General features: G+C 39.9%; 3 protein-coding genes across 3 annotated transcripts; 2 read left to right on the top strand and 1 right to left on the bottom strand.

The window, feature by feature from the left end:
• The first annotated feature begins 975 nt into the window (after positions 1-975).
• LOC104442161 (hydroquinone glucosyltransferase) lies at positions 976-2,706 on the top strand. Its single transcript, XM_010055496.3, has one exon. It carries the CDS (start codon positions 1,179-1,181, stop codon positions 2,610-2,612), a length of 1,434 nt encoding a protein of 477 aa, XP_010053798.2. The 5' UTR covers positions 976-1,178; the 3' UTR covers positions 2,613-2,706.
• Positions 2,707-8,060: 5,354 nt separating this feature from the next.
• Positions 8,061-10,302, top strand: LOC104442162 (dihydroflavonol 4-reductase). Its single transcript, XM_010055497.3, has 5 exons — positions 8,061-8,346; positions 8,426-8,595; positions 8,986-9,198; positions 9,290-9,663; positions 9,801-10,302. The coding sequence occupies exons 1-5, from the start codon at positions 8,232-8,234 to the stop codon at positions 9,946-9,948; spliced, it is 1,020 nt and encodes a 339-aa protein (XP_010053799.1). The 5' UTR covers positions 8,061-8,231; the 3' UTR covers positions 9,949-10,302.
• Positions 10,303-10,472: 170 nt separating this feature from the next.
• Positions 10,473-12,926, bottom strand: LOC104442163 (probable WRKY transcription factor 53). The gene is made up of 3 exons (XM_010055498.3): positions 12,275-12,926; positions 12,028-12,156; positions 10,473-11,488 (listed from the first exon to the last, which is right to left on the bottom strand). Exons 1-3 carry the CDS (start codon positions 12,538-12,540, stop codon positions 10,870-10,872), a joined length of 1,014 nt encoding a protein of 337 aa, XP_010053800.1. The 5' UTR covers positions 12,541-12,926; the 3' UTR covers positions 10,473-10,869.
• Between the last annotated feature and the right edge of the window lie 14,711 nt (positions 12,927-27,637).

Below are 27,637 nucleotides of genomic sequence, written 5' to 3' on the forward strand. Positions count from 1 at the left end.
AAAATTTCCAAAAAAATCCTAAACTTTGTATGACTATCAATTTTATCTTAAATCTTTCAATTCTGCCAAATTTGTCGTAAGTTTTTAAACTATTTACCATTTCAGTTTTAAACCTTTTGACAATTTGTAAATTTAATTATTTCAATCGAAAATCACTGATGTGAACACAACCATCCTTTGTAACACAGTTGATGCTACATAGACAACTTTTGCAATTTTTTAAGTATTTTTTCAATTTCATATTATTTTGTTATTTTCCTTTTCTTTTCTTTCTTCATTCGCTAGTCACTACCTCAGCAATGACTGCCAAGGGTCACACTCGCCGAATCTAGCAGAGGTAGACCTTGCCAGCCTCAAACAAGGGCTACCCTCACCAGCCAAGGAGTGGGCGATGCTTGCCTCAGTGAGGGCTGATGCCTAAGGTTGACGAAGGGAAAAAGGGAAAAAGAGAAAAGGGAAAGGAAAGGAAAATAAAAAAGGAAAATAATAAGAAAATTAAATAAAAAAAAAAGGATATTAAAGCCGGTCATGTCACTTAGAACGGCCACCAGTCATTGGACCGCCACCTTAACAATCTCTCGTAAATATTTTTATAATCGAGCCTAATGAAGGAGTAATCGAGTCAAGTGTTAGCTCATGATATAAATAAATTTTTTTTTTTCAAAAGAAGAAAACGGCAATCGGTGCGGTTTCAAAACCTAACCCCGGGGGGGGATCTCCGGTTATAATTACTGCCTCCAGCTTCAACATACTCAACATCACTTTGTCCAGTTACGAGTCGGGCTTTTTGCCGGCAAATCCCGCGCAACAGTTTCCAGAAATTCCACGTCGTTTTTTCCAAATTTGATTCAAGACACGTTTCGACTGGGAAGGAAAAAATAGACGCCACGTCAGCAGCTGGCGTGGTGGTATCAAATATCAAACGAGCTGGATATTCTGTCGCGGAGATGACATATTAGCCCCCCTCGTGGTGTCGATCTCTGTATGTTTCTGCATAAGAGGCTCGAAGAAGTATCGTGTTACACTCGTTCACTTAGAGCTGAGAGGTTCAAGCAGAAAACGGACCAACCACCACAATTACCCAAGACTTCGACAACCGAGAAAGCAGCTATCAAAAGCCCCCTCGTCGCTTTTGCAATTCCAAGAACAAGAGCACTTGCTCCTCCTCATCATCAACCATGGAGCAGCCTTCGACCACACCCCACATAACCATCGTACCATCACCGGGCATAAGTCATCTCATCCCTCTTGCCGAGTTCGCGAAGCGGCTCGTCCACCACCACAGCTTCTTGGTCACCTTCATCATCCCCAACGACGGCTCACCGTCTAAGGCCCAGCAGTCCCTCCTCGGCTCCCTCCCTCCCTCCATCGCCCACGTCTTCTTGCCGCCCGTCACCTTGGACGACCTCCCAGCCGAGACCACCCGCATCGAGACCATCATCGCCCTCACACTGGCGCGCTCCCTCCCCTCCCTCCGCCATGAGATGCAGAGGCTACAGGAGTCCACGAGGCTCGTCGCCCTCGTCGTCGACCCCTTCGGCACCGACGCCTTCAACGTGGCCGAGGAGTTCGGCGTCTCCCCCTTCCTTTTCTTCCCTACCGCGGCCATGTGCCTGTCGCTGTTCCTTCACTTGCCAACGCTGGACGAAGCGGTCTCTTGTGAGTACAGGGACCTACCCGAGCCGGTGAAGATACCCGGCTGCATACCGATCCATGGGAGGGACCTGATCAAGCCGGTCCAAGACCGCCACAACGATGCCTACAAGTGGATCCTCCACCACGCCAGGCGGTGCAGGCTGGCGGAGGGGATCCTGCTGAATAGCTTCGAGGAGCTTGAGCCAAGGGTGATTGAGTACCTGCAAGGGGAAGAGCCCGGCAAGCCACTGGTCTACTCGGTCGGACCGCTGGTGAACATAAAGCAGAGCAGCAAGTCCGACGGCTCGGAGTGTTTAAAGTGGTTGGACGAACAGCCAAAATGTTCGGTCCTGTACGTGTCGTTCGGGAGTGGTGGGACACTCTCATACGACCAGATTCAAGAGCTGGCTCTGGGATTGGAGATGAGCGAGCATAGGTTCTTGTGGGTGGTGAGGACCCCTAATGACAAAGCGGCCAACGCGGCATACCTCACCGGGGACAGCCAAATCGAGCCGTTCGAGTTTTTACCCAAAGGCTTTTTAGAGAGGACCAAGGGTAGGGGCTTGGTGGTGCCATCATGGGTGCCACAGGCCCAGGTCCTGTCCCATAGCTCAACCGGTGGGTTCCTCACCCACTGCGGCTGGAACTCAACCCTTGAAAGCATGCTCAATGGTGTGCCGCTCATTGCTTGGCCGCTCTTCGCCGAGCAGAAGATGAATGCGCTTATGCTGACCCAGGACATCAAGGTGGCGCTCAGGCCGAGGGCCAACGCGGAGAGCAGCCTAGTGGGGAGGGATGAGATCGCCAAGGTCGTGAAGGACCTGATGGAGGGCGAAGAAGGCAGGTTGGTTCGGAACCGCATGAGGGAACTCAAGGACGCGGCGGCCCAGGTGCTTGGCGAAGACGGGTCCTCCACGAGGGCACTCTCCGAGTTGGTTCTCAAATGGAAGGCCAAACTTGTAAATCAACTTCACTAGAATTGCATCGCATCCTATCATGTCTTACCTTACCATTTTCTTCTTGTTAATCATATGATATCTTGTTCAATGCCATCAGTAGTGGGTTTTTTCAGTTCTTGTTTGTTTGATCTATGCCGCTTCTCGTAGTAAGTCCTCTCTACGTGCGTGTACAGAATTAGCTTTGTACTGCTGCCGTTTTTCCACCTCTGTATATGCTCAGCAGTCCATCTGCCGGTCGTAAATCAATCTTTACTTATTAACTCCGATGTAAACTAGGTGATTCATGCGTGCTCTGCGGTAGGTGAGACGGAACAACAGACAAAACAGTGGCGTGTGGTTCTGTGTGTAGAGCCAACTTTCTTTGTAGCCAATGAACATTGAGCCGTGGAAGTTGGGGAACCATTTCACCCATCACTAAAAAATGATTTCTTGATAAGCCCACCGGGGACCAATTGACATCACGGATGTGACAGAGAGTTCAATCATGTTAGATAGAGAATTGGGGCATAGGGGTGTGAATAATTGTGGAAGTAAGGGGGTGACTACTATCTATATTCCAAATGGAGGGCATCTAGAAAGGAAAGATTTTTATTGGAATTGCTTTCACAAAGGTGTGTTTATTTTGAGAAAAACTTTATGATAAAAGAAAATGCTTTCCTTGAAATTATTTTTCAAGAAAATAGATGGTTTTCTTTTGTCTAGTAATATGTGATCGACAAAGTTTTCTAGTGTTGGATCTCATTTGGAAAGTGATTTCAATCTCATGACTTTATCTCATGGCAAATAAAAATAAAATTGAATTTTTAAATATTCTTTTTTTAGTTTTTAAAATTTTTTCTTCCTCCTTCCGACCTTGGGCAAGACTTGAGCTCTCTTGTGGCTGCCAACTAGCTGAAGAAAAAAAGGAATTTACTTTCTTAAATTTATCCATGAATATTTTTGTTCAGTTGACTAGTCACTTTTCGCAAACCAAACAGATGAAAGTCCAAAAAATCAACTCCCGAAAAACACTTCCCCTACACAAATGCGACTAGTCACTTTTCGCGAACCAAACGGATGAAAGTCCAAAAATCAACTCCCGAAAAACACTTCCCCTACACAAATGCACCCAGTCACTGTAGTCCACCCCAATGCAAAAATGGGCATTCATTTGGTCAAAAAATTTATCATAAAGGAAAATACTTTTAGAGAAATCATTTTCCAAGAAAATGGTTAATTTTCATTTATTTATTGATACGTGATTGAAAATGTTTTCTAGTGTTTGGAGCCCATTTGGAAAATGATTTCAATGTCAAGGAAAAACACTTGAAATTTGAGATTATTTTTTTCCTTTTTTTTTTTTTCTTTTTCGCTTTTCTTTTTCTTTCTCCTTAATGGATTGCCAGGCCTTGTCAACGCCACAAGCAAGCTCGAGCTCATCGAGATCAAGCTAGCCATGAGCTCACCTAGATTTAGTGAGCCTCAAGCTCACCATCTCATGTCATGGCTGATCACCAGGTTGTTGACCATCGCCAAGGCATGTGGCTGGCAAAGGAAGAGGGAGAAAGAAAGAAAAGAAATAATAATAATTACATTTTAAAAAAATAAATTCAAATTTTTTTAATAAAACATTTTTATAAGAACAAAGGTTTCATTAACTTAAAACACTAAGACTAGGAAAATATTTTGAAAAATATTTTCCAATTCTTTCAAATAGGAAATCATTTTCTTGGAATTGAGTTTTGAAAGGAAAATATTTTCCGTTAACTAATAAAATATTTTCTGTTAACTAATAAAATATTTTCCATTGATTCATTTTCCTATGAGAACCAAACGTCGAAAATAACAACAATACTTTATCCTCTCTCTTTTTTTTTTTTTTTTTTGAACGCCTTACTTGCTTGACGTACAAGAAATCTCATTTAGTAGGCCACGAGCTGATGAATGATGCTGCTTAAAAAGGTTTTAGAGAGCGAGTGCCACTTTTCATATGAATCAATCGTAAGTTGGGTTTCTCCCATCAAAACCCTCAAATTAATATATATGTGATATTTATTAAAAAATTATTTTCATATAATAAAATATTCCAAACTAATACACTCGAAACAAATCTTACAAAATCTTAAGCAAAATTAGGTAAATGTCATATGAGTATATCGATTTTAGGTTTTTTTTTTAAACAAAAAATAATAATTTGGGGTACATGTAGCTCGGATATATCAATTTGGGAATTTTAAGTGACCTTTTAATTTTTCTTTGCAGAGAGAGAAATTTCGGTGCAATGTATGTTTTTTCCCTGTAGATGTGCCGACATGATACGAGTCGAAGTTTCTACTCTTACATAGGCAATTGCGCATGCTCGAACCTCTGATAAAACTAGAACCATTCTCAGAACCTGCGTCATTTTCTGGCCGACCAGGAGGTCATTATCGAAATAGTATATGTAATCATATAATTTTTAATATTTACGTGAGACAGTCCACAAGCATATATTATAATATACGATGGCAGAAATTGTTTATAATTATTTGATGGGTCCTTACTGAATAATATTGCAAAAATATGATATTATGCTCGAGTCTGAATCGGACACAACCCTACGAAGACGCCAAAATCACGATCTCTTAGAATGCAAATTGACGTCGCTTTCCGTAGTTTTAATGTCGCCCATGGTCCAACACGAGATTAGACTCCAGCATGCAAAAGGATTCGGACTTGAAGAAGGCGTTCACAAAGTCCCAATCGGACTTTCTTTATACGGCCAACTTTTTCACATTTCGATTCCGATCTGATTTCGTCCATGAATTCAGAATCGAGACCTGTTTTAACATGTACTTCCAATATTGAGTTTGATATTGGACGTGCTCTTATGATGATCATAATTCAAACTCAAGCAAAAGGATTATCAAATCGAACCTATGAGCGTACATTTGTGGGAGTTAAACAAGCAGAAGTTTGGGACATCTAATGCTGTGTTTATGGGCGAATCTAAGGTGATCAGTTCTTCATCCAATTCAGTCCGGTCCGATCCGATCCAGTCTACCTTAAATTGGGAATTAGACTAGAGGGATCAGTTTCCAATTTCTGGAATCGAGGATCGAACCAAAGGTCCCTGAATCCGGGGAGAGAATCCGGGGAGAGACTAAAAGATGAGAGGATTTCTTGTGTGTGGAGCCAACTTTCCTTTAACCAATGAAATGATTTCTTGTGTGTGGAGCCAACTTTCTTGTAACCAATACGCTCATTACTACGAAATGATTTCTTGATGAGCTCAACTTTGGCAACCAATTGACATTCTCAATCTTCTTCTTTTTAAATTAATATTGGAAAGTGCAGGAGAAAAATGGGGCATCCAAGGTGGGCCATAGAGTTCAATCATGTTCAATAGAAATATGGGGCATAAAGGAGTGAATAATTGTGGGAGAAGGTGAGTGATTACTAAACGATTTCAAAATGTTGGACCTAAAGGGAGAGATTCTTATTTTCGCTTTCACAAACAAAACGAATATGTCATTGATAAAAGATGTCTAGCATTTGTCGTAATACTAGATGTGTCGAAATTGATCCAAAACTTGTTGTTTAGGTCATTTTGTATACCTGATCAAGCCCGTCCATTTGACCGGCCGACGCAATACTAAAAAAATAACTAGAATGCTAGGCATACAATTTAACTTGATATTCTAAAGGGATAATTACACAAATGGTCCTTAAATTTTGCTCCAATGTGTAATGTTATCCATGAACTTTTAATTGGTTCAATGTGTAAACTTTAGCTCAATACGTAATGTGATCCCTAAACTTTTAATCTTTTCAATGTAATTCTTGAATTTTTGGTAAATTTCCAATCTAGTTCCTAAACTATATGAAAATATCCAATATTATTCTTCAATTAATTCAAGTTCATGAATAATATTGAACATTTTCATAAATCAAGGACTAGATTGGACATTTACCAAAAGTTTGAATCATATTGAACAAATTAAAATTTCGGGGATGACATTACACAATGAACTAAAATTCATGGATTTGAACAAATTAAAAATTCAAGGGCGAAATTGTACATTTGGCTATAAATCAGGGACCATTTGTTTTATTTTCTCTATCCTGAATAATGTCATGGCTTTTTTTTATGATCAATGTTAAATGGGACTTAGACTTTTAAAGACGGTTTTGCATTTGCATAAACCAAGCGTACTTGTCTTAGAATCCAATGTTACTCTAATAATGGCCTTTTCATTCAACCAATAATAAAATCTACCCAAGAATCTCTTCTACAAATGTGAAAATCTAGATCAGGTAAAGTATTTCATACTCTCAAGAGGCTCTGTAGGTAAATTATATGTGAAAAAGAATATTATTAGGAGTTTTCTAAGGCATTAATAATTACTGGAACTAGTATATGTAATCAAATATTTTTTACTATTTATGTGAGATAGTCCACAAGCATATATTATAACATACGATGGCAGAATTATTATTTTTTTTTAAATAATTACTCGATGTCCTTACTGAAGAATATTGCATAAAATTGATATCTTGCTCGTGTCTGAATCAGACAAAACCCTAAGAAGACACCAAAAGCACAATCTCTTAGAATGCGTTTTACGTCGCTTTCTGTAGTTTAATGTCGCTCATGGTCCAACGCCATATTCAACTCCAGCATGCAAAAGGATTCGGACTTGAAGATGGCGTTCACAAAGTCCCATACGGACTTTCGTTATATGGCTAACTTCTTCACATTTCGATTCCAATCAAATTTCATCCATGATTTTGAAGTATATTTCCATTATCGAGTTCTATATTCAACAAGCTCTAATAACGATCATAATTCAAACTCAAGAAAATGGATGATCAAATCTAGCCTGATGAGCACACATACGTATGAGTTAATTGAGTAGAAGGTTGGGACATCTGATGTTGTGTTTATGGCTGAGCCTAGAAGTGGTTGATTCTCGGTCTGATTCCGAGGCCGGTCCGGTCTCACCCTGGAACCGGGAACCGGATTGGAGGGACCAGTTCCTAGTTTTCGAGACCGGCGACTAGACTGAAGGCCCCTGGGAGGCGAAAGGAAAAGATCGAAAGAGAACAAGAGGTGTGCATGAGACATTTAAAAAATAAAAATAAATAAATAAAAAACAATGGGTTCGGTTCTCCCTTAGAACTGGGAACCAGACTAGCACTCTCGAGAATCGGACCGAACAGGGCGGTTTTCAGTTGGTTGGTCCGTCTTACTCACCCCCGGCCAGTTTGACTCCTGTTCTCTATATGTTGGTTTAATTAGACTCGATCATGCAATTTGCAGGCTGCGATGTGAGGTGATCTTACGTTAGAAAATGGTCCCGGGCTCAGCTTCGATGAACTCAACATGATCAAAGAATGAAGTCCACTCATGAGTTGGGCTTTTGCCAGTAAAGCCCGCGCGACAGTTCCTCCAGTCTTGTCGAAAAGGCGCCTGGGAATCGTGGACGACTCTGGCGCCACTAATCCGTACTCTCCAGTTTCTATGGTTGACGCAATTCGGTCTATAGCTGAGCACATAGCGTGTTCCTCTCTGCATAGGCCACTCCTGAGCGGCAAGGTTCTCGAAGACGTATCGGAATTACTCACGTTCACCTACCGCGAGAGGTGCGAGCAGAAGTGTTCGCGACGAGTGCGTCCATGGAGGACGCAACGAGGGTGTGTGTCACTGGAGGTTCTGGCTACATAGGCTCTTGGATTGTCAAGAGGCTGCTGGAGAGAGGCTACAAAGTCCATGCCACCGTTAGAAACTCAGGTAACTTTTTCAGTTACCTTTCGTCTTGATTCTTTATCTGTGAATTTGCTCATGTGTGTTTGGAAAACGGTGAGAGTAGGTGACGAGAGCAAAGTGGGGTTCCTCAAGAGCTTTCCTAATGCAGAGAGGGGGTTGGTGCTATTTGAAGCAGATCTGTACAATCCCCTTGATTTTGAGAAAGCAATTCGAGGGTGTCAATACGTTTTTCATGTGGCCACCCCGATGCACCATGACCCCAACAACTCTAAGGTCTAAAATCTCTCTAGTTAACTTATTAATTGCAAATTTGTTTCTTGCTTGGTGTACAAAGTTCTTTAATGGAAGAGCAGCTTCTTCACAGCCTTTGAATATTCACCTTGTCTGGTTAAAAGAGGGTTAAAAAAAAAAAAGCACGAACCTTACAGAAGAAAGCATCAGGATGAGTGTTTCATGCTTTAAGGGATTCCTCCAGACATGTGTTGCTAGTTGAGCTAGGAATGATTAGATCCTTATCTGGTCTCCACTGTAGAACATACTGGAAATTCGGCACTATTGAATCAAAGGCCTGTTTAGATAGACACTTGTAATTGTCTAATTCAGGACTTAAGGGTCAGTGTCACGTCTTCTAATTTACTGAGCAATCAAGCCACTTCAATACAGTTCAAAGATACATCCGAGGCGGCCGTTGCTGGAGTAAAGAGCATTGCAGAGTCCTGCATCAGATCGGGGACCGTGAGGCGGCTAATTTACACTGCTACTGTTATGGCCGCTTCACCGAGGAAAGACGACACAGAATGCTTTGCTGAGGCAATGGATGAATCCTGCTGGACCCCGCTCAATCTCTCAGCTCCTTACCACAGTGAACAATTTCCGGTATTAGCAACCGGCTTCCGCACTCTACTGATAGGATAGGACGGAACCATGTTTTTTCAATGAGTAACTGGTTTTCTTGAATTCCCTGCAGGAGGACTACGTGAAATCGAAGACGCAATCAGAGAGGGAATTGCTGAGGTACAATGGCGCGATTGAGATAGTGAGCATCGCTTTAGGCTTGGTGGGAGGGAGCACAATTCGCCCTTCCTTGCCAGTTAGCTTGAGAGCCCTCATTGCACAGGCAACGAACGACAGAGCACAGTACCGGATGCTGAGGATTTTGGAGGAAGTGAATGGCAAAGTCCCCGTGGTGCACATCGAAGATGCGTGCGAGGCGCACATCTTCTGCATAACGCAGCAGCATTCCATTAGCGGCAGGTTCTTATGTGCCAGTGACTACGTGAAGACCGCAGACATTGCCCGCCATATCAGGGAAAGCTTCCCAGAAATCCAGATTCCTGAAGAGTAAGCCAGAATGGACATTTTGTTTTAGCCTTCTAGGCAAGAACACTGCAGGACAAAAATCAATCTCACAAGAATTAAATTGCTGGCAAATCGATTCCTCAGGAAGCTGACTAAGTTCTTGTGATGATGTGCTTCAGGTTCATCGAGGACACGGGAAGAGAGATTGCTTGGGGATCCTCGAAGCTCGAGGAAATGGGGTTCAAGTACAAGTACGATCTCAAGATGATAATAGAGGATAGCATCAATTGTGCTCGGATGTCTGGGGATATAACCTCTCAATACTAGTAATTTGGTTTCGAACTGACCCTCTGTTTCACAAAGAATGTGTGATTTTGAAGACATTTTCCTAAAAATAAAAAAATGTATTAATTATCGACAACAATTTATGTTTTCTTATTTTTGTGGACAATGAGAAATATTTTTCATTCCACTTTTGTGTAAGAGATGCAAACGATCAATTTTAGGAAAATATTTTCCCAATTACTCATTTTTCACTAAATAAATGCATCTTGAATGTTAGTAGAAGTTCAATATGTGATGAAGAGGTGATGGAAAGGTTATGTGAATCAGCTTTCGATAACCTTGGGATTGAAGTGTTGTATTATATTTATGGATATTAGAGAATTCCTTATAAGAGAATCACATCAGTCATATTATTAAATATTAGAGATATTATTTGATATTAGAAATGTTTAGAGGAAGCTAGCTCACTTGCCCAGCTTATCACTCCCAAGCCAGTTTTGATTAGGTTGCTACTAACAACAGGCGACGTTTTTGATTTTTTTTTTGTTTAGGAAGGGAGCACATCATTTCGATTGCCAATTTTCCTCAGAATCAAATTTTTCTTCTCTAAATCTGGGCAAAATACAATAGTGAACATTTTACAAGCTGCATCTTGCAGTCAGATATATCTTCTCAGGAAGAAGAAGCTGTAGTCCTAACTTTCTAAGAATATGCTCAATCAAATTAAACAAAAAGAAAAAGGGGAAACAGCAAAAGCGAGAACAAAAGGGCACACAAATTACACGTTCGTTTTGGTGAAATCTAAGCATCAACTCTCCTGGACATTGTAGAAGGACCCTAGGTGGCCTGGTTTGCTCTACCAATTTGTTCGGTCGCCTCTTTCAATGATGTCCAGGAACTGAAATCCGAATCATCCTCTACTCTCCTACTGACCAAATTCACTACACAGCTCAGCCCCAGCAATCATAACAAGAATTCCGAACCGTCGAAGGAACAGTCCAGGTTGAAATCATCCTTGCCTAGCGAGAAAGCCGAGAAAGCCGCGTCCCCCATTGGGGAATTGGTGACCGAGGTTGGAGCTGAGACTATTTCTGTGAGGCCGGACTCTGGCGTCTGCACGCTGATGGGAGGGCAGAAGTTGGCCATGTGGTCCAGCGACAGGGAAAAGTAATTGGACCCTGATGTCGCCGGCGACGAGAAAGTGTCCATGAAGCCGTCATCCATCAGCGCATCAGCAAAGTAATCCCTCTCTCCATTCTCGGTCTCGACTGCGGGGGAGGAGAAGGTGAACAACGGGAACACATCATCCTGCCTCGCGTTCTCAGCTTTAACGTTGAGTCCCCATTTGAAGCTCAAAAGGGTGTCTAGAGATGGTTTGGGCTGTTCTTGCCGGATTGCAGTTGCTTTCGGAGGCTCTTCCTTGATGATCGGGTCTGGACTGATGGCTGAACTACGGGCTTGGATGCAAGTGTGTCGCCCGCGGTACTTGACTTCGACGACAGTCGGATCTTGGTCCGATCTCTGGACTTGCTTCGTAGCCAAACAGCCTTGGGCATTGCGGTGAGTGCATCTGTAATATGCCCTGTAAAAAGCACAGATCCTGTTTAGGACAATGCTGCGCAAACGAACATACTGTCTCTAGAACAAGAATCTACTTGGTTAGGCACCGATCGTGCCTCCCCCAACTGTTCCGACATTTCCGATGACAATAACTAACGAAAGATACTACAACGATTCAGCTGCAAGACCCACGTGCCGCGAAAGAAGCTGACAATTGCTGGCAAGGGGCAACCAGAGGACAAGAAACTTGAAAGGAATAACAGAGTAAAATGGATTGGATAAGCATTGCGGCTGAATCCACAAGTGGTCGCGTTACAAAGCGAGGGTCAATGCATGAATCTCGGCTCGCCTATCAACACAGGGAGCTCAAAATTCATGGGGGCAGCCCAAAAAAATGCTTCTCTTTGTCGTGGGTTCACACCATAATGTCTAATTAACTCATCGCAGGGTAAAAGGTCGAGGCTTTTTTCGTATCTGCTCTTTCTGAAATCATCATTCGCCAGTTAACGAAGAATTTGATCGAAAGCAGAACAGGGCGAGGACTGGGAATGGAGAATTTACCGAGGGAAACGAGCTCCAAGAATCTCCTTTTGCCCATACTTTCTCCAGCTATAGCCATCCTCGTGATGCCCCTCTAGTCCGGCTTCGGAGTTCAACTGGACCTGCTCCGTCCACCGCGGCATCGTCTTCCTGCGTTTCGCAAAAGCCCCACAATCAATACAATTCGATTCGAACGATTCAGATTGAGAGCTTTAAACCATCGCCGGTGGGCATAAACACATCGAGTCCCGGATGAATCTTAGCTCACCTCTTTTTGCAGGCGTCCCCCTCGTCCTTGGGGCTGCCGCTAGTCCCAATGCTGAAGGCGGGCCTGTGCTCCTCCGCCAACGCATCGCAATTCAGCATTGCCAGCGACTTCTGGTAGCACGAGAGTATCTTCTCGACAAAGTACTCGTGCGTCTCCCGGGACGACGACGGGCTGACGAGGTGGTTCCGCAGCTGCTTCGCCAGATCCTTCCCCTGTACCAGCTCGCTGATCAGGTTGTGCTGCTCCCAGCTGATGACCTTCTCCATTTTTTGCAAAGATCAGGCCCAACAAGCTACAGTCACAAGAGACTTATCTCTCTAGAAAATATTCGACGGGAAGGGAAGGTGACTGTTGCCGAAAACGAAGAAGGGTGCCTACTGGTTCCTCATGCTGGGATCGAGCCCGTCTAGATATAAAGCCAGAGAGTGCGGATGAGATTACTGTGGGCTCGGCTGGATCGACAACCTCGGTGATGACAGGTGAAGGATTAAAGCCAAAAGACGAAAAGGAGAAAAGGGCAAGGAGAGAAGCTCGACTTGTGGTGATGGGTTGGATGAAAAGGGTGTATATAAAACCACGCAAGGAGAGCAAAAGAGAGGGCGCTTTCTGCTTGGCTAAGAAGGAAGGTGAGAGGAAGATGAGGGCGAGGAGAGAGTTATATAGCAAGGAGGAAAGGAGAAGGAAAAGGGGAGAGGCCGATGATTGACCGAGGACAAAACCGAGTGAACTTTTGAGCCCTGTACATAAACCGAGTGGCCCAAACCTCTCTCAAAACTAGTCCTCCAAGAGAGAGAGAGAGAGAGGGAATTGCTGACTGCGTCAAAGGAGGGTTTTGGCGAGAAAACTAAAGCAAGTGTGAAATCGCCGGACACGTCGTTCGTTCGTGTCCGGTTTCAAAGTCAAAGGCGGGGCGTTGCGAGAAGAGAAAGGAAGGGAAGGAAGAGAACGAGAATCTTCAAACGCACTTCCGCGTTGCATCCCCCTTCGCTCCGTATAAGGACAAGAGAGAGGGGAAAGGGAGGGTGTGACGCCGGCCGATGACGTCGTCTGCTTGAACCCTCGCTTACGCTGAGGTTGACAGATCCACGGAACCCAACTCCCTCGCACGTCCCCATGTGTTGCCTCCATATATACATATATAAATATCTGAGTTCAGACAAGAACTACACGCTTCTACTTATTTTATTTTTTGGGTGAACAAAAAGGTCTAATATTATCTCTCCATCTCAATAATGACAGTTCTGCTCTCAAGAATCTCGCCAAGAAAACTCGCGCTTTGGGAATTACACAACCATGGACTTTGTCCCATTCGTCACCATCGCCCAAGCCTGTCTAATTGAGCATATCACAGACAGCGTGTCTTACCAAAGGAATTCGTGGGTCGATGAGAGTTTAATGCATTACGATTTAGTTTTTTACATGCCCGCTTATCAAGTAATGGAAATGATGATGGTAAAAGATTTGTTCTTCCAAGTTGACATCAAAAACATGTGCAACTCCGACCCCACAAAATGGTAGACCTAAACACGAAAGCATGTTTGTGTAGATGTCAGGACGCCATTTTTCTCTAGAGTCTAATGTTGTCAGGGAAAAGTTCATGTAAGCGGAACGTGATGCGATGCACACATCATGCTAAAAGTTCACATAGAATATTGCAAAAAGGAATTGTGTACATAATAGACAGTTGTACATATCTGAAGTAACAATCCGGTGGAAAACCCTAATGAGAAAAGGGAATTGAAAAGTCAAACTGATATCTCTAGATCGATACAAAATGATTTCTCCAGATATATTTTCTGATTTTTACGGTCGGTGCATTGCATCTAGCAAAGGGCAGCAATCAATGAGACGAATCTCCTTCCATTGTATATATGTTTTTAAAAAGTGGACTAGGGTTTATGTAAATGAGGTCTCTGACCTTTATTACTCCGAGAATCACTGTATAGAATATCCTCAGTTTTGTCGTTTTAGCAGCATTTCCATCACATGTAACCGCGTGGTCTCATGGAGGTTTGGAATGAAAGTAATTGGGGATTTTAGTATGCCAAGTGGCGCCTTCGTTCACTTTCTCCCTTCTCGAGACAACGTTTATGGCCCCAACTACCCTCTTCCTGCTCTGATCTCCTTGCTTTTCGCGAGTTCTTCTGTCGCCTGGCAAAAAACAAACGATCGAATGAAACAATAAAAAAATAAATTAAACACCAAATTTATATTATTCAATCGGTACAACCTACTTCACGGGAAGAATAAGAATATAATTTAATTATAGATTTAGCTATAGATAGGGATCATGACCACACTCAATTTGCCCAAAAATTTTCAGTGTTTTTAAATCACCGGTTATACTTAAACTGTATATTATTTAATCCTCATAATATTTCACAAAACGGTTTTTCAATGTCACGGAGGAATTCACAAATCCCACCAAAATATTTATTGACTTAAAAAAACACTTACATTTTCTTCATGATGTAATTTACAAGCACACCGCAATTGATTGTTACACCCAAAAGCTCTACTGCTCCATGATGGGCAACAAACCAACACCCATATCTTTATAACATTTTAATCCAAAATAGGATACCATATTTACATACCTACTCAAACCAAAATGTCACTCAAATTAAGAAATGGATCAAATTTTCTTTTGAGTTCAAACTCGAGGTGATATTCTCAACGTAAAGTGCCTAAACCATTTGTAAGACAAATTTCATTGTTGTAGCCGAACACAACAGTGAGAAAAACAGAAACAATTGTAGATATCACAAATTTAATAAAAAAAATAATAACACGGGTAGAATTTTCTACTTTTCACCCCTAATACCTTCTCTATGTGTTGTTGGCAATGACAAAATTGATTTGTCCTCGTCATAATCCACAGAACAGAACATACCTTGATGTACATAGATTCATGGTGAGCAACTAAGCATATCCATTTAAAAGAGGATAAGATCACAAAAGACCTCAAATTGATATATTTATGATAAATTTACTTCAAATTAATTTTTTAACCACAAAAAATTCAAAATTAATATACCTACGACAAATTTACCCTTTATTAGTTAATGTTAAAATTTACAATCAAATTTGTGAATTAAATGACACTGACAGTTAATAAGTGTACTAGTTCAAGGTTTTACACTTCATTTGTTGCGGATATACCAATTGGTGATTTTTATGATATTAGTCGAGTTTAACATAAACCAATAAAGAGTAAATTTGTCAAAAGTATATCATTTTAGGGTTTTTTTGTAGTTAAAAAATTAGTTTTTAGTAAATTTATTATAAGCGTACCAATTTGGAGGTTTTGATGGTCAAAAAATTAATTTGGATGAATTTGTCACAATTATACAATTTTGTAGATTTTCAGGAAGAAAGCTTCTACAAGCATAAATCAAGAATTAAATGGCTTGAAGAAGGTGACCTCAATACCAAATTTTTCCACCACTTGGTGAACAAAAGGCATCTCCTTAATCGAATCCTTTCACTCTAGGATGATGCTGTAAATACGGTTTGGGATCCTCCCCTAATCCAGCAGATGGTTGTTTCTCATTTTCGTGATCTACTAGCTGCTACTAATCACAATACACTGCCTTCCATCCATGATGTTCGGTCGGTAATCCCTCATGCACTTGACAACAGTTAGATTTTGCTTCTTTCTAAACTTATTTTGCTTCTTTCTAAACTTGTGTCGGCAGTGGAGATTCGAGAATCTTTATTCTCCTTAGCAACTGGTAAAGCACCTGGCCCTGATGGCTTTGGAGTGGAATTCTTTCAGCATTGCTGGGACATTGTAGGCCCAACGGTCTCGAACTTCTTCACTACAGGCAAGCTCCTAAAGGAGTCTAACAACACAATTCTTACCCTTGTGCCAAAGTGCCCTAATGCAACTATGGTCAATAACTTTAGACCTATTGCTTGTTGCAACACGGTGTATCAATGCATTATGAAGATTATTGCCAACCAAATGGCTGCTGTCATGCTTGTTGTCATTGGCCCTACTCAAAATGCCTTTGTCAAAGGGACTTCAAGAGAGCAATGTGGGACGTCTACAACTCATCAAGTCAGTGCTACATTCTGTTCAGGTCTATTGGGCAAATGTTTTCATTCTACCAAGATCGGTCCTGGACAAAATTGAATAGATATTGAGACAATTCCTATGGAAAGGCTCGGACCTTCATTTGGGTGGTGCAAAAGTTGCTTGGAGCGTTGTTTGCCTTCTGAAAGCTTAAGGAGGCTTAGGAATTAGGAGACTTCGAGAAAGCAACACAGCAACAATGCTTAAGCACTTATGGTTATTACTTACAGATAAGGAATCTCTCTGGTGCAAGTGGATACACTCCGTGTTCTTAAAAAATGTCAATTTCTGGTTGGCCTCTAAGCCCACTTTTTGCTCTTGGTCATGGAAGAAAATCCTTGATCTTAGAGGTGACTTCACAAAGAAGCGTCCGTGGCTAACTTTATGTCATTCCCTAACCGAACTTTGGGTGTTTTGAATGAGATTGCCGCATGGGATGACCCCCTCTAGAGCTCAAAATTGAACCTGATTGTTTCCTATGGTCGGGTAACCCGTCTGGTACCTTTTCTGCTACATTCTCTTGGGAGGCTATTTGGCCAAGAGGCCAGCATAAGCAATGGGCTCCTTTTATATGGAACAATGCGTTGCTCCCCCACTATCAATTCTTGATATGGCTAATCACTAGAAATAGGCTACCAACTCAGGTTTTGCTTCTTACCTATGGCCGAATCCCGATGGTGAATTGTGCCTTTTGTTCGTGTTGTCTGGATTCGGTTGACCATCTATTTTTTTGGCTATTCCATTCCTACCGCACTAGCCACTTTTTGGGCTTCTAAATTCAATTTTGCTTGGACAAACAATTCTTGGGTGGATAACTTGCAGTGGGCGATCAAGTATTTATCCGATACTTCTTTCCGTTCCACCCTTGCCCGGTTTGCTTTTGCGGTTGTATGCAACATCATTTAGAAGGAGCGGAATAATATCCTCTTCATGGGTAGGCCACGTTCCCTCTCAGCTATGAAGATGCGGTTGGAGAAGATTGTCAAGGACAAAGCTTTGTCTTTTCACTAGGTCCCTCTCAACACCACGAATTGTAGGTTGCTTCATTACTGGTCTATAAACCCTTCCATTTTGGCGGATTGATGTACCTTCGGTCAATAAACCTTCTGGAGTTGGGGGTTTTTCTCATACCCTCCTTGTTTCGGAGGTTCTCATGGTTCTGCGCAGTTGAAGACATGAGCCCTAAAGGGGCTAGTTCGGATTTCGGAAGCCTCTCCAACATGGTCGTTTTGCTCACCTACCAATCTTTCCATTGGGTTCCTCTCCTTGCACTTGTATTGTTGTTGGGCCTTTTTGTTACTTTTTGCTCCCTATTTAGGTCCTTTGTTTGCTTTTGCCGCTGTTTTGGCTTTCCTATTCTCTTGTGCAAGTGGTCTTGCTTTTACCTTGACACCCTTCCACTCACTCTAACTGTCTTGTCCTCATGAGTGCAAAGTTTTTGGTGCCGAGATCTTGTTGTATAGTTTTTTGGTGCTTTTTGGCTTTAGTCATTTTAATACTTACCTTTTACTAAAAAAAAAAAAAAAAAAAAACTCTTTGAAAAATTGTTCTCCCCAAGAAGAGTAAAAATGTGTGGCCTCATGCTCCCGACTTTCCATCGTCATTAATTTATTAAATGCTTCGAAAGTTTGAATTGACCACAAGTCAAATGTTAAAATATTTAAATCTTACATTACGCCTTTATCAATCAGTTTGATCTTTTAGAATAGTTGACAATAGTCGAAAGTCTCATCCATGCATAAGGAGAAGTGTTAGGATATTTAAATATTAACTATTTTTCTTTTTCATGAAGTTCTCCTGCCGAATAAAGCACCCTATATTGCACATCTAAACCGATGAAAGTGCGCAAATAAGGACATGGGGTAGGGGAATAAATTATTATGCCTAATGAGGAGATAATAATTAATGCCTAATAAAATTCTACTCAAGTTATTAGTTTCAAAAACTAGTTGAAAGAAGTATGATCTTCTAAGTTGTTAGGACGAAGTAAGGCTACACATGTGAAATAAATTGTGACAATATCTAACTCCAATATCATATTAAAATGTCCAACATAAAAGCTTAAACTTATATGTGGAGGGAAATCACACAAGAAGAAAGAATATATAAAATTCTTAGACAATCAATTTGGCATATAGGATAGATTTACACGACTATTGTTTTATTAGAAACTTAAGAGTTCAAAATGCAGTCTTTCTTGAACATGAGTCCCTTTTCATGGGAAGGGAAAAGCATGGAGTTTCTTGTAGTGTTTTGAACCCAAGAAGAGAGATCACTTTTGGGGGTTGACAGCACCAATTGCCTAAAAAAAAACCCAAACTTTAGGTCTAATCCCAAATTTACCTCGAACTTTTTTTTTGTTTTAAAAAAATCCCAAACTTTAGGTCCAATCTCAAATTTGTCCTAACCTTTTTTTTGTCTCGGAAAAAATCCTAAACTTTCAGTTCAATCCCAAATCTGCCTCAAATTTTGTTTTGTCTAAAAAAAATCACCAACTTTTAATCTATTCTCAAATCTACCCTATGTTCTAGTCCCAACTTAATGTGACATTAATAAATACACATTGATAAGGCGACATGAAAATTTATCTTTAAAATAAAACCATTCTAGGATATAAAAATTAGGGATGACTATCTATGACTTTTGGACATGGGGCTAACAGGAGCAAATTTAGGACTATAGTAAAAATTGATAATTTTCTTTTCAACAAAAAAAAAAAAATTTGGGGTAGATTTGGGATTGGACCTAAAATTTGGGATTTTTTTTTTTAAGACAAGAAAAGTTTAAGGCATATTTGGGACTAGACTTAAATTTTTGGGTTTTTTGTAAGACAAAAAAAAATTGGGACAAATCTGAGACTAGACCTAAAATTTGAGATTTATTCGATGATAAAAAAAAGTTTGGGGTGGAATTGGAACTAGACCTAAAATTTTAGGTTTTTTAGCCCAAGGTTAACATTCTAACTTATTCTTGGGAAAGTAATGACATCGAGTAAATTGGGCCGTTAAAGTGTAATTCTTGATGTGGATTGGAACAACGTGTGGGGCCTTCTCTAGCTTTTTTGTTTGGTTCTTTTGCTTATTTTTGTTTAATATAGGTTGTTTACCGGGTCAAAGGGGCATTCGTAACTACATGATGTTAGTTGAGAGGGAGAGAGAGCGCGTGTATCTTGCCAAATTTTCAGTTCTACTCGGTTCAAGCCATCTGATGAATAGAAGGGTAAAGATGGGGTCCATTTCTTTCTCCATCCTTGACGTTTGAAATGGAATTCAGTTCAATTTACAGTTCGACATTAGGGGACACGGTGTGATTGACACACCTACACCTTTACACTTGCACATTATTGTCTTGTTATAGTCACAACCAAAAAAAAATAAAAGAAATGTGGAGACCGCACCAAACACATTCTAGAGTTACACCTTTTTCTTTTGGAATATATTCAATATTCTTTTTTAGGAGTTTGACCACAGAAAGAAAATAGCCATCTCCGTTCCCCCAATTCGTCCGACAAAGAAATACACGGGCGGTCTAGGTGTTTAGACATACATAGATACTACGTACTTTGACGATGAATCCATTTAAGCCCAATAAACATTCTAATATATAAAATGGAGTGTGACAAACTGGATCCGCATTAAAGTCCCAACAAACTTCATCTAAAATATCATTTAAGAAATTCAATAGCGTGAAACTATCTTGTACCATCAATTGTGAATAGTCTCATTTTCGGACTATCCATTGAGGTTTTAGCTTGCATCTTACCTCCGGTAACTCTCTTCCAAACAAAAGGCTTTTGACAAGCTATTATAGCATGACATGACCGAGGCTTGGAACTAGCCTACGGTCGTGATAGTAGCTTTGATTTTACAGCAACATGCTTTTAAGGACAAGTTCTTAATGACTAAGGTTGTGTACTGGTTTGGGAACGTGGCTTTGTCTTTGAAGCTCCTGAAACTACTCTCTTGTCTAGTAGGTTCAATAATCTCGCACCAATTATCCCAGGTGGACATGTTTTTAGCTCAAGGAGACAGTCGGTTACTATCATAAGCATTACTCACGTTGATAATTTAAAGGTTTCTTCTCGGATTTGTGTAAACATCCAACCCTACCATTATTCGCTTCACGGGTTGTCATTGTCCTTGCATCTTTTCCTTTTCAATTGTAGGTCTTTTAAACTAGGGGGAAAAACATTGGACATGAGAATGTAGTCACAATACATGAATGCATGGGAATTGAGGTAATACTCATTGGGATTTTATAGGATCTATCCTAAGCTATTACATTGGCTTGAGCATAATAAATTCCTTGTCCTTAATCAATACTCGCTTCAGCAACATTGGTTTGACCACCACATCCTCTTATATCAACACTAGTCTAGTTGTAACATCCGAAATTTTCTTCGTAATTGATAATATTTAAGATATTAAGTTAGTGAGAACTATTCAATGAAATAGGGATAATATCACAAATAATCTCTAAACTTTTAATTTGTTCAACGTGGTTCTTAAATTTTAGCCCAATGTGCAAAGGGATTTGATTGTACTAACTTGCCAAATTTTAGAATTTGATTGCATTTTTTTATAAATTTTAGGTCTCAATTGCACTTTATTACAAGTTTTAAAACTTCCATTGCACTTATTCCTTTTTTTCAACTTGGATTTTTATATTCTAAAAAAAATTCCCTTTTATTTTTTTAAATCTAATTTAAATATCACATTGGCATTTTCCATTAAACAAGTTAATGAAGTTAGCGGAAATACTTAATTGTCTCGCTTTGATAAATTTTAAAACTTGATTGTATTTTTTACAAATTTTATGACTCAATTGCACTTTAACTTCTAGTGCACTTATTCCATTATTTAATTACAAATGTTGTGCCATTCGTCACCATCATCTAGCATATCTAACTAAGCAAATTACATATAGCTCGTTTTACCAGAGAAATTTATAGGCCAACGAGAGACAATTTATGCTTTAGTTTACATATGCCCATTTAAGGGATGTATCACAAAATGATAAAACAAAACACGAAATAGTGTTTGGGAAGATACCAAGATACCGTTTTTCTCGAAAGTTTACCTGTTGCCTCAAGAGAATATCTGTACATGGAACTTTACTCAATGCATGTACCGGTGCTGAAAGTCCAGATAGAATATGGAAAATCATGTATTGATAATACATAGCTCAACAAAATCCCTTTCTTCTCAGGTGAGCAAAAGATCCGATCAGCAATGATGTGTAAACCCCCGTAAGGAAAAGGGAATTAGAAAGTCAAACCGATATCTTTTGATACATACATATGTACTTACATACATACATATATATATATATATGCTGTGCAAATGCATCTAACAAGGACGGTAATCGATCAGACATCCTTTCTACTGTACAGTTGTTTCTAAAAAGTGAAGTAGGGTTTATGCAGAGATTAGGTCTTCCTAACCACGAGAATCACTATAAACAACGACCTTCGTTTTGTCGTGTTAGCGGCATTTCGATCACATGCCACCACGCCAGGTCTTTAAGAAGCATTTGATCGCATGCAGCCGCGTGGACGGACATCTGCTCAATGTGAAACGAAAGTGACCGGCGACTTTTAGTATTGCAAGTGGCACCAAGTTCCATTGGCCTTCGCCCCTTTTCTTTTTGCCACAAAGTTATGGCCGCAACCCACCCTCTTCCCTTTTTCTAATTCCCTTGCCTTTTGCGATCATTTGCGGGACGAGTTCGGTCTTACAAGCGGAGCATAAAGTGCCTAAGCTGTTTCGAGGACTCATCTCATGGTCGTATCCTAACACGACCGTGAACAAAGAGAAGAATGGTAGCTAGCGCAGATTTTGATAAGGTTTTATAGTACGGGCATTACTGGTGGCGCTAAATCGACTTCCAATCGGGTTCCATCCACGCTGTAAGATATGAAAATGACATAAGTACCCAAGCTAGTTGCAGGCCCGCGGTCCTGTTTCTTTGTTTATATCATTTCTTGGATGGACCTACATCTCTCCCCTCGTGGCTTGTGGATGGTTTTCTTTCGGGCTGCTTTCCCGTCACTTTCCTTGAAGCTTATGTTCCGAACTCGCACCCCTGCGATTGCCGGGATCGAGGCCGTTCAAGGTAGTCAACCGGATCGAGCTCGACACGAGGTGGTGAATGCTCGGCGACGGCCTCCGTCCCCGTGCCACAACCTCCGGTGGAACCGTGGGACCCGTAATATGGGTATTTCTTTTTTCTCGTTTTGGCGTCTTCTGCCTTCTCTATGCGTTGTCGACAAAGACAATTGATTTGTCCTCGTCGTAATTCACAGATCAGTACGTACGTTAATTTTAAAAAACTGATTAATTGTTTCGAATAAAGTCGCAAAAGGTCCCAAATTATGTCCAAATTGATATTTACATTGATCTTTTTGTGACGTCAAAAATCTCAAATTATATTTATTGTAATACATTTATTTTTATTTTTATTTTCTTATTGCATAAAAAACCACAAACTTGTATCTATATGATACATGTACCCTCCATTCAAGTTTCCTTAGATGATTTTTCAGCTAAAATAATATTTTTTTTCACTTAAGTCACTTGGGTGTGATGTCAGTATTATTTGCTTTTTGGCATTATGTACATAGATTTTAACAATTCCGATTGATAAAATTTTGACGAAGGTAAATATGTTACATGATACAAATTTGGAATTTTTTGTGTTATGAAAAAAATTAGGATAGATGCATCATAGTGGAAATAATTTAGGATTTTTTGTGGCTTTTGCCCCGATTGTTTTGGAATTTTAAAATGGTGAAGGGCTAAATTAATCATAACAATTGAATTTCACATTCTAAACCGATGACAACGCATGAACAAGGACATGTGGGAGGAGAACATCTTCTTAAGCCTAAGGAGGAGATGATAAATTAATTTGTCTAATGAAATTCAGACACACAAATTATTACTTTTGAAAGCTAGTCAAAAGAAATATGGTCTTCCAACTCTGATATCATATTAACATTTTCATCATAAAAGTTTAAATTTATATGTGAAGGGAGATTATGCATGTATAAAGAGTATATAAAACCTGTAAATAAGTAACAACACGACTGTTGATTAGCTAGATATGAGAGTGGATGAACTCCTTCTTGACCATGAAACGCATCAAGAGTTTCTCTCTATGGTGTGAACCCATAGGGATCCCTTTTGGGGTGGCTAACGCTTTACAGCTTATTCTTGGGGATTTGATAGTATCGAGTAAATTGGAGACTACTTCTTGAGGTGGAATGGAACAGCGTGTGGGGCTTTCTCGCTCTTTGTTTGTTTGCTTGTTTTTTTTTTTTTTTTCTTCCTTTCTTTTATAAAAAAAAAAATGGTCATTATTTAGCTGGTCAAAAGGGCATCTTGCAAAATTTCCAACTCCACTCGGTTCAAGCCATCTGATGAATAAAAGGGTATAGATGGGGTCCATTTCTTTCTCCATCCTTGACATTTGAATTGAATCCAGTTCAAAAAAGTGAATTCATTGCAATTTGCAGTTGGATATAAGGGGGCACCATGTGATCGACCCACTTACAATTCTTAATTTCTTATACATTATTATCTTGTCATAATCACAACCACAAAAGAATAGGAAGATCGCACCACATACTTTTCTGGAGTTACACACACCATTTATTTTGGAATATATGCAATATTCTAATGTTGGTGTTTAGCCACCTAAAGAAAGTAGCCATCTCCATCTCCCTTCCCCAATTCGCACGACAAAGAAATCCATGTAAGCTCGATAAACGTTTTGATTACCAGACGCAGGTGACAAACTGGATCCACATCAAAGTCTCGACAAACTTCAACCAAAATACCATTTCAGAAATTCGACAATGTGAAATCATCTCGTACTGCCAATTGTAAACAATTTCACAGTCAGATTGTCCATCGGGATTTTAGTTTGCATCTTACCTAGCTTATGAGATTCTTGAGGTATTTTGACAACCCAAAATATTTGGGTTAGAATCAGGACATGAGTTAAAATCGGTGCTTCTTTATGCGATAAACAAAAGTTTGGGCTACGGCTAAAATCCAAATTAAAAGCTGATGATTCTTAAGGAAGGAGGCTCTTTCAAATCAGATATGCTTATCTAGCTTAAACTCGAGATACATCCTCGACAGCTAGATTGCTTGCAAGACAAATTTCTTTGCTATAAAACTAACGCAACTGTGAAAGAAAAAACAATCGTAGGGAGCACAAAATACGTTAAGATAATGATAGTTGTATTATTTTCTCCTTTTCGCGTCCTCCACCTTCTCCATGCTTAGTTGGCAAAGACACAATTGATTTGTCTTCTTCATAATCCCCAGAACAGGACGTACCTAGATGTCCTTAAATCAGGGGGATCAGCTAAGCATATTCGTTTATATTTCAAAATGGCGAAGGGCCAGATTAGCTATAATAAGTAAATTTCACGTCTAAACCGAAGAAAGCGCACAAGGATAACATGTGGTAGGGGAATATCTTCCTATGGCTAACGAGGAGATAATAAGTTAAATTAGGTTTCGCCAAAAAGTGTTACATTTTAAAGTGTGGATCAATATGAAAATCGATAGAGGATGTGAAGAGTCCTCTATTGATTATTGGACAGGAAACGTGAATTGACGAGAAAACTAAATGTATGAAAACTGAAGGCAATCACGACCAGTTATATAAAAAGACATTGAAATGTAAAGATGACATGAAAATAAAATAGAATAAGCGGTGTTCATTGATTGTTTGGTCGTCCTTTACTCGAATTACAATCCTAATATGTATAGTTACAAGCAACGGTTAACACCAATTATAAAGAAAGCAAATAACGTCTTACGTGGCTCCTATAGTTCAACGACATGCATTAATAAATGGTTACCAAAAGACTCACTACTCGATGATCATGAGTCGACGAGAGTTTAAGAAATTATCCTTTAGTTTATATATGCCCATTTACCGAATAATAGATGAGGATAGAAAAAGATTGTCAATTTCAATCCGTCACTGAACATAAACACTATTTTTCTAGAGAGTTTACTGCTATCTCTAAAAAAGAAATGTAGGTGGAACTTCACTTAATGCATGTATCGAGCTGAAAGTTCAGATGGAATATGGCAAAAAGAATTGTGCACATGATACACAGCCCAACAGAATCCAACTCTTCTCAGATGAGCTGGAGATCCGGTTCACGATGATATGTGAACGCTAATAAGGAAAAGGGACTTAGAAAGTCAAACGAATATGTCTTGATAGATGCGGTCCTAAAACAAGACAATTTTTGTTGATGTCTCTCCTGATTTTCAACGTCCGTGCATTGCATCAAGCAAGGGCAACAATAAATTGGACGAAACTCACTTTCCACTGTGCAGATGTCTCTTAGGAGTGAAGTACGGTTTACGCCAGCTAGGTCTTTATTACTACGAGAATCGCTATAGGCAGTACCCTCAGTTTTGTCGTATTGGCAGCATTTCCATCACATCGAACCGCGTGGATGAATCTCTGCTTAGTGCCCCTCGTTAACACGGAATATGATATGTGCGGTCTCGTGGAGGTTTGAATGGAAGGTTAATGGCGAATTTAGTATAGCGAGTGGCACCACGTTCCGTTCGCTTTCTCCCTTGTTTCCCCTTTCTGTGGTGTGAACCCATAAAGAGAGATCGCTTTCGGGGTGATTGAGCCTTTAGCTTATTCTTGTGGAGTTGATGGTATGGGAAATAGGAGAATGAAAACGTGATTCTTGATGTGGATGGGAACAAGGTGAGGGGCTTTCTCTAGCTCTATCGTTTTTTTTTCTATGTTCTAATTTTGTTATCTGGTTACCTTGTCAAAATAAAAGCGGTATCTTCCAAAGTTTCCTACTCCACTCGGTTCAAGCCATCTCATGAATAAAAGGTTAAACGATGGGGTCCATTTCTTTCTCCATCCTTGACATTTCAAAGTGAATTCAATTCAATTAACAGTTTGATTTGAGAGGACACCGTGTGATCGATCCACCTACAATTCTTTTATTCTTATACATTAACATATTGTCATTATCACAACCATAAAAGAATAGGGAGACCACACCACACACACTCTGGAGTTTCACACATCTTTTTTTTTGGACGATCAGAAATATTCTAATGTTGGCGTTTGGCCACCTAAAGAAAGTAGCCATCTCCGTTGCCCAATCCCCATGACAAAGAAATACATGGGCTGTGTAGGTATAGCTACTTTGATAACGAATCCATGTAAGCTCGATAAACATTTTGATATTCAATATGGAGGGTGACAAACTGGATTGGCATCAAAGTTTCAATAAACTTAAACTAAAATACCATTTAAGAAATTCAACAACGTGAAGCTACCTTGAACTATTAATAACAGACAGTTACATGACCAAATTGTCCATTGGGATTTTAGCTTGTATCTTACCTAGCTTATGAGATTCATTAGGTACTTTGTCAATCCAAAATTTACCAAGTTAGGTAGGGTTCCTTGGTATTATGAAGAAAAAGGGCAAAAAGAAATATACGGGTGCATGCATACATATAAGCGTAGCTTGGTAAGCTTGGATCTTATTCGAGCTGACCCAATGGACAAGCCATTTTTGCGCCCTTAATTTCGCCTCGGGTCAAAATCACGACAGATTTCTGGATGAGTTTTGGGTTTGCATGAAAATCCCAAGTGAACATATTCGAACCTAATTGCCTTCCATTCGATGTACTATATGATGTCAAATTTCAAACACCTAAAAAAAAGAATTTAACAAACTACTGAATCGATTGAAATTTAACATCAAACTGCATCTCAAAAAGCATAATGATAAGTTTAAGTTGTAACAAACATGACTTTTGTTGGCCACCCAGATTCTCATATTGAATGCTTCAAGAGGCTTGGATATTCACTATCGTGCAAAGTTTTGAAGGAAAAAGAATGAACATAGTTAAATTATTTAAAATTCCTTTCGTGTAATGGTAAGCACTAGGGCGAAAAATATCTTGTGTATTAAATAAACATTATGCATAATACATTCCATGTCATTAATCAATGTCAAGATACTTCTAAAGTAAAAAAAAAAAAAAGCGTTTGGTCTAAAGGTGGGTACTATTCATGAAACCAAAAAAATGTTTGGATTAGAATCGAATTGCAAATAAAATTTTATGCTTCTTTATAAGATAAACAAAAGTTTGGGCTAAAATTAGAACCAAAATTAAAACTTGATGTTTTTTAAGGAAGTGGAGCTCTTTCAAATTGAATACGTTAGGCATAAACTTGACACCCATTCTTAACACGAAGTGTCGAAG

This window comes from Eucalyptus grandis, chromosome 4 (assembly GCF_016545825.1).
Source record: "Eucalyptus grandis isolate ANBG69807.140 chromosome 4, ASM1654582v1, whole genome shotgun sequence".
In the NCBI taxonomy this organism is placed as follows: Eukaryota; Viridiplantae; Streptophyta; class Magnoliopsida; order Myrtales; family Myrtaceae; genus Eucalyptus; species Eucalyptus grandis.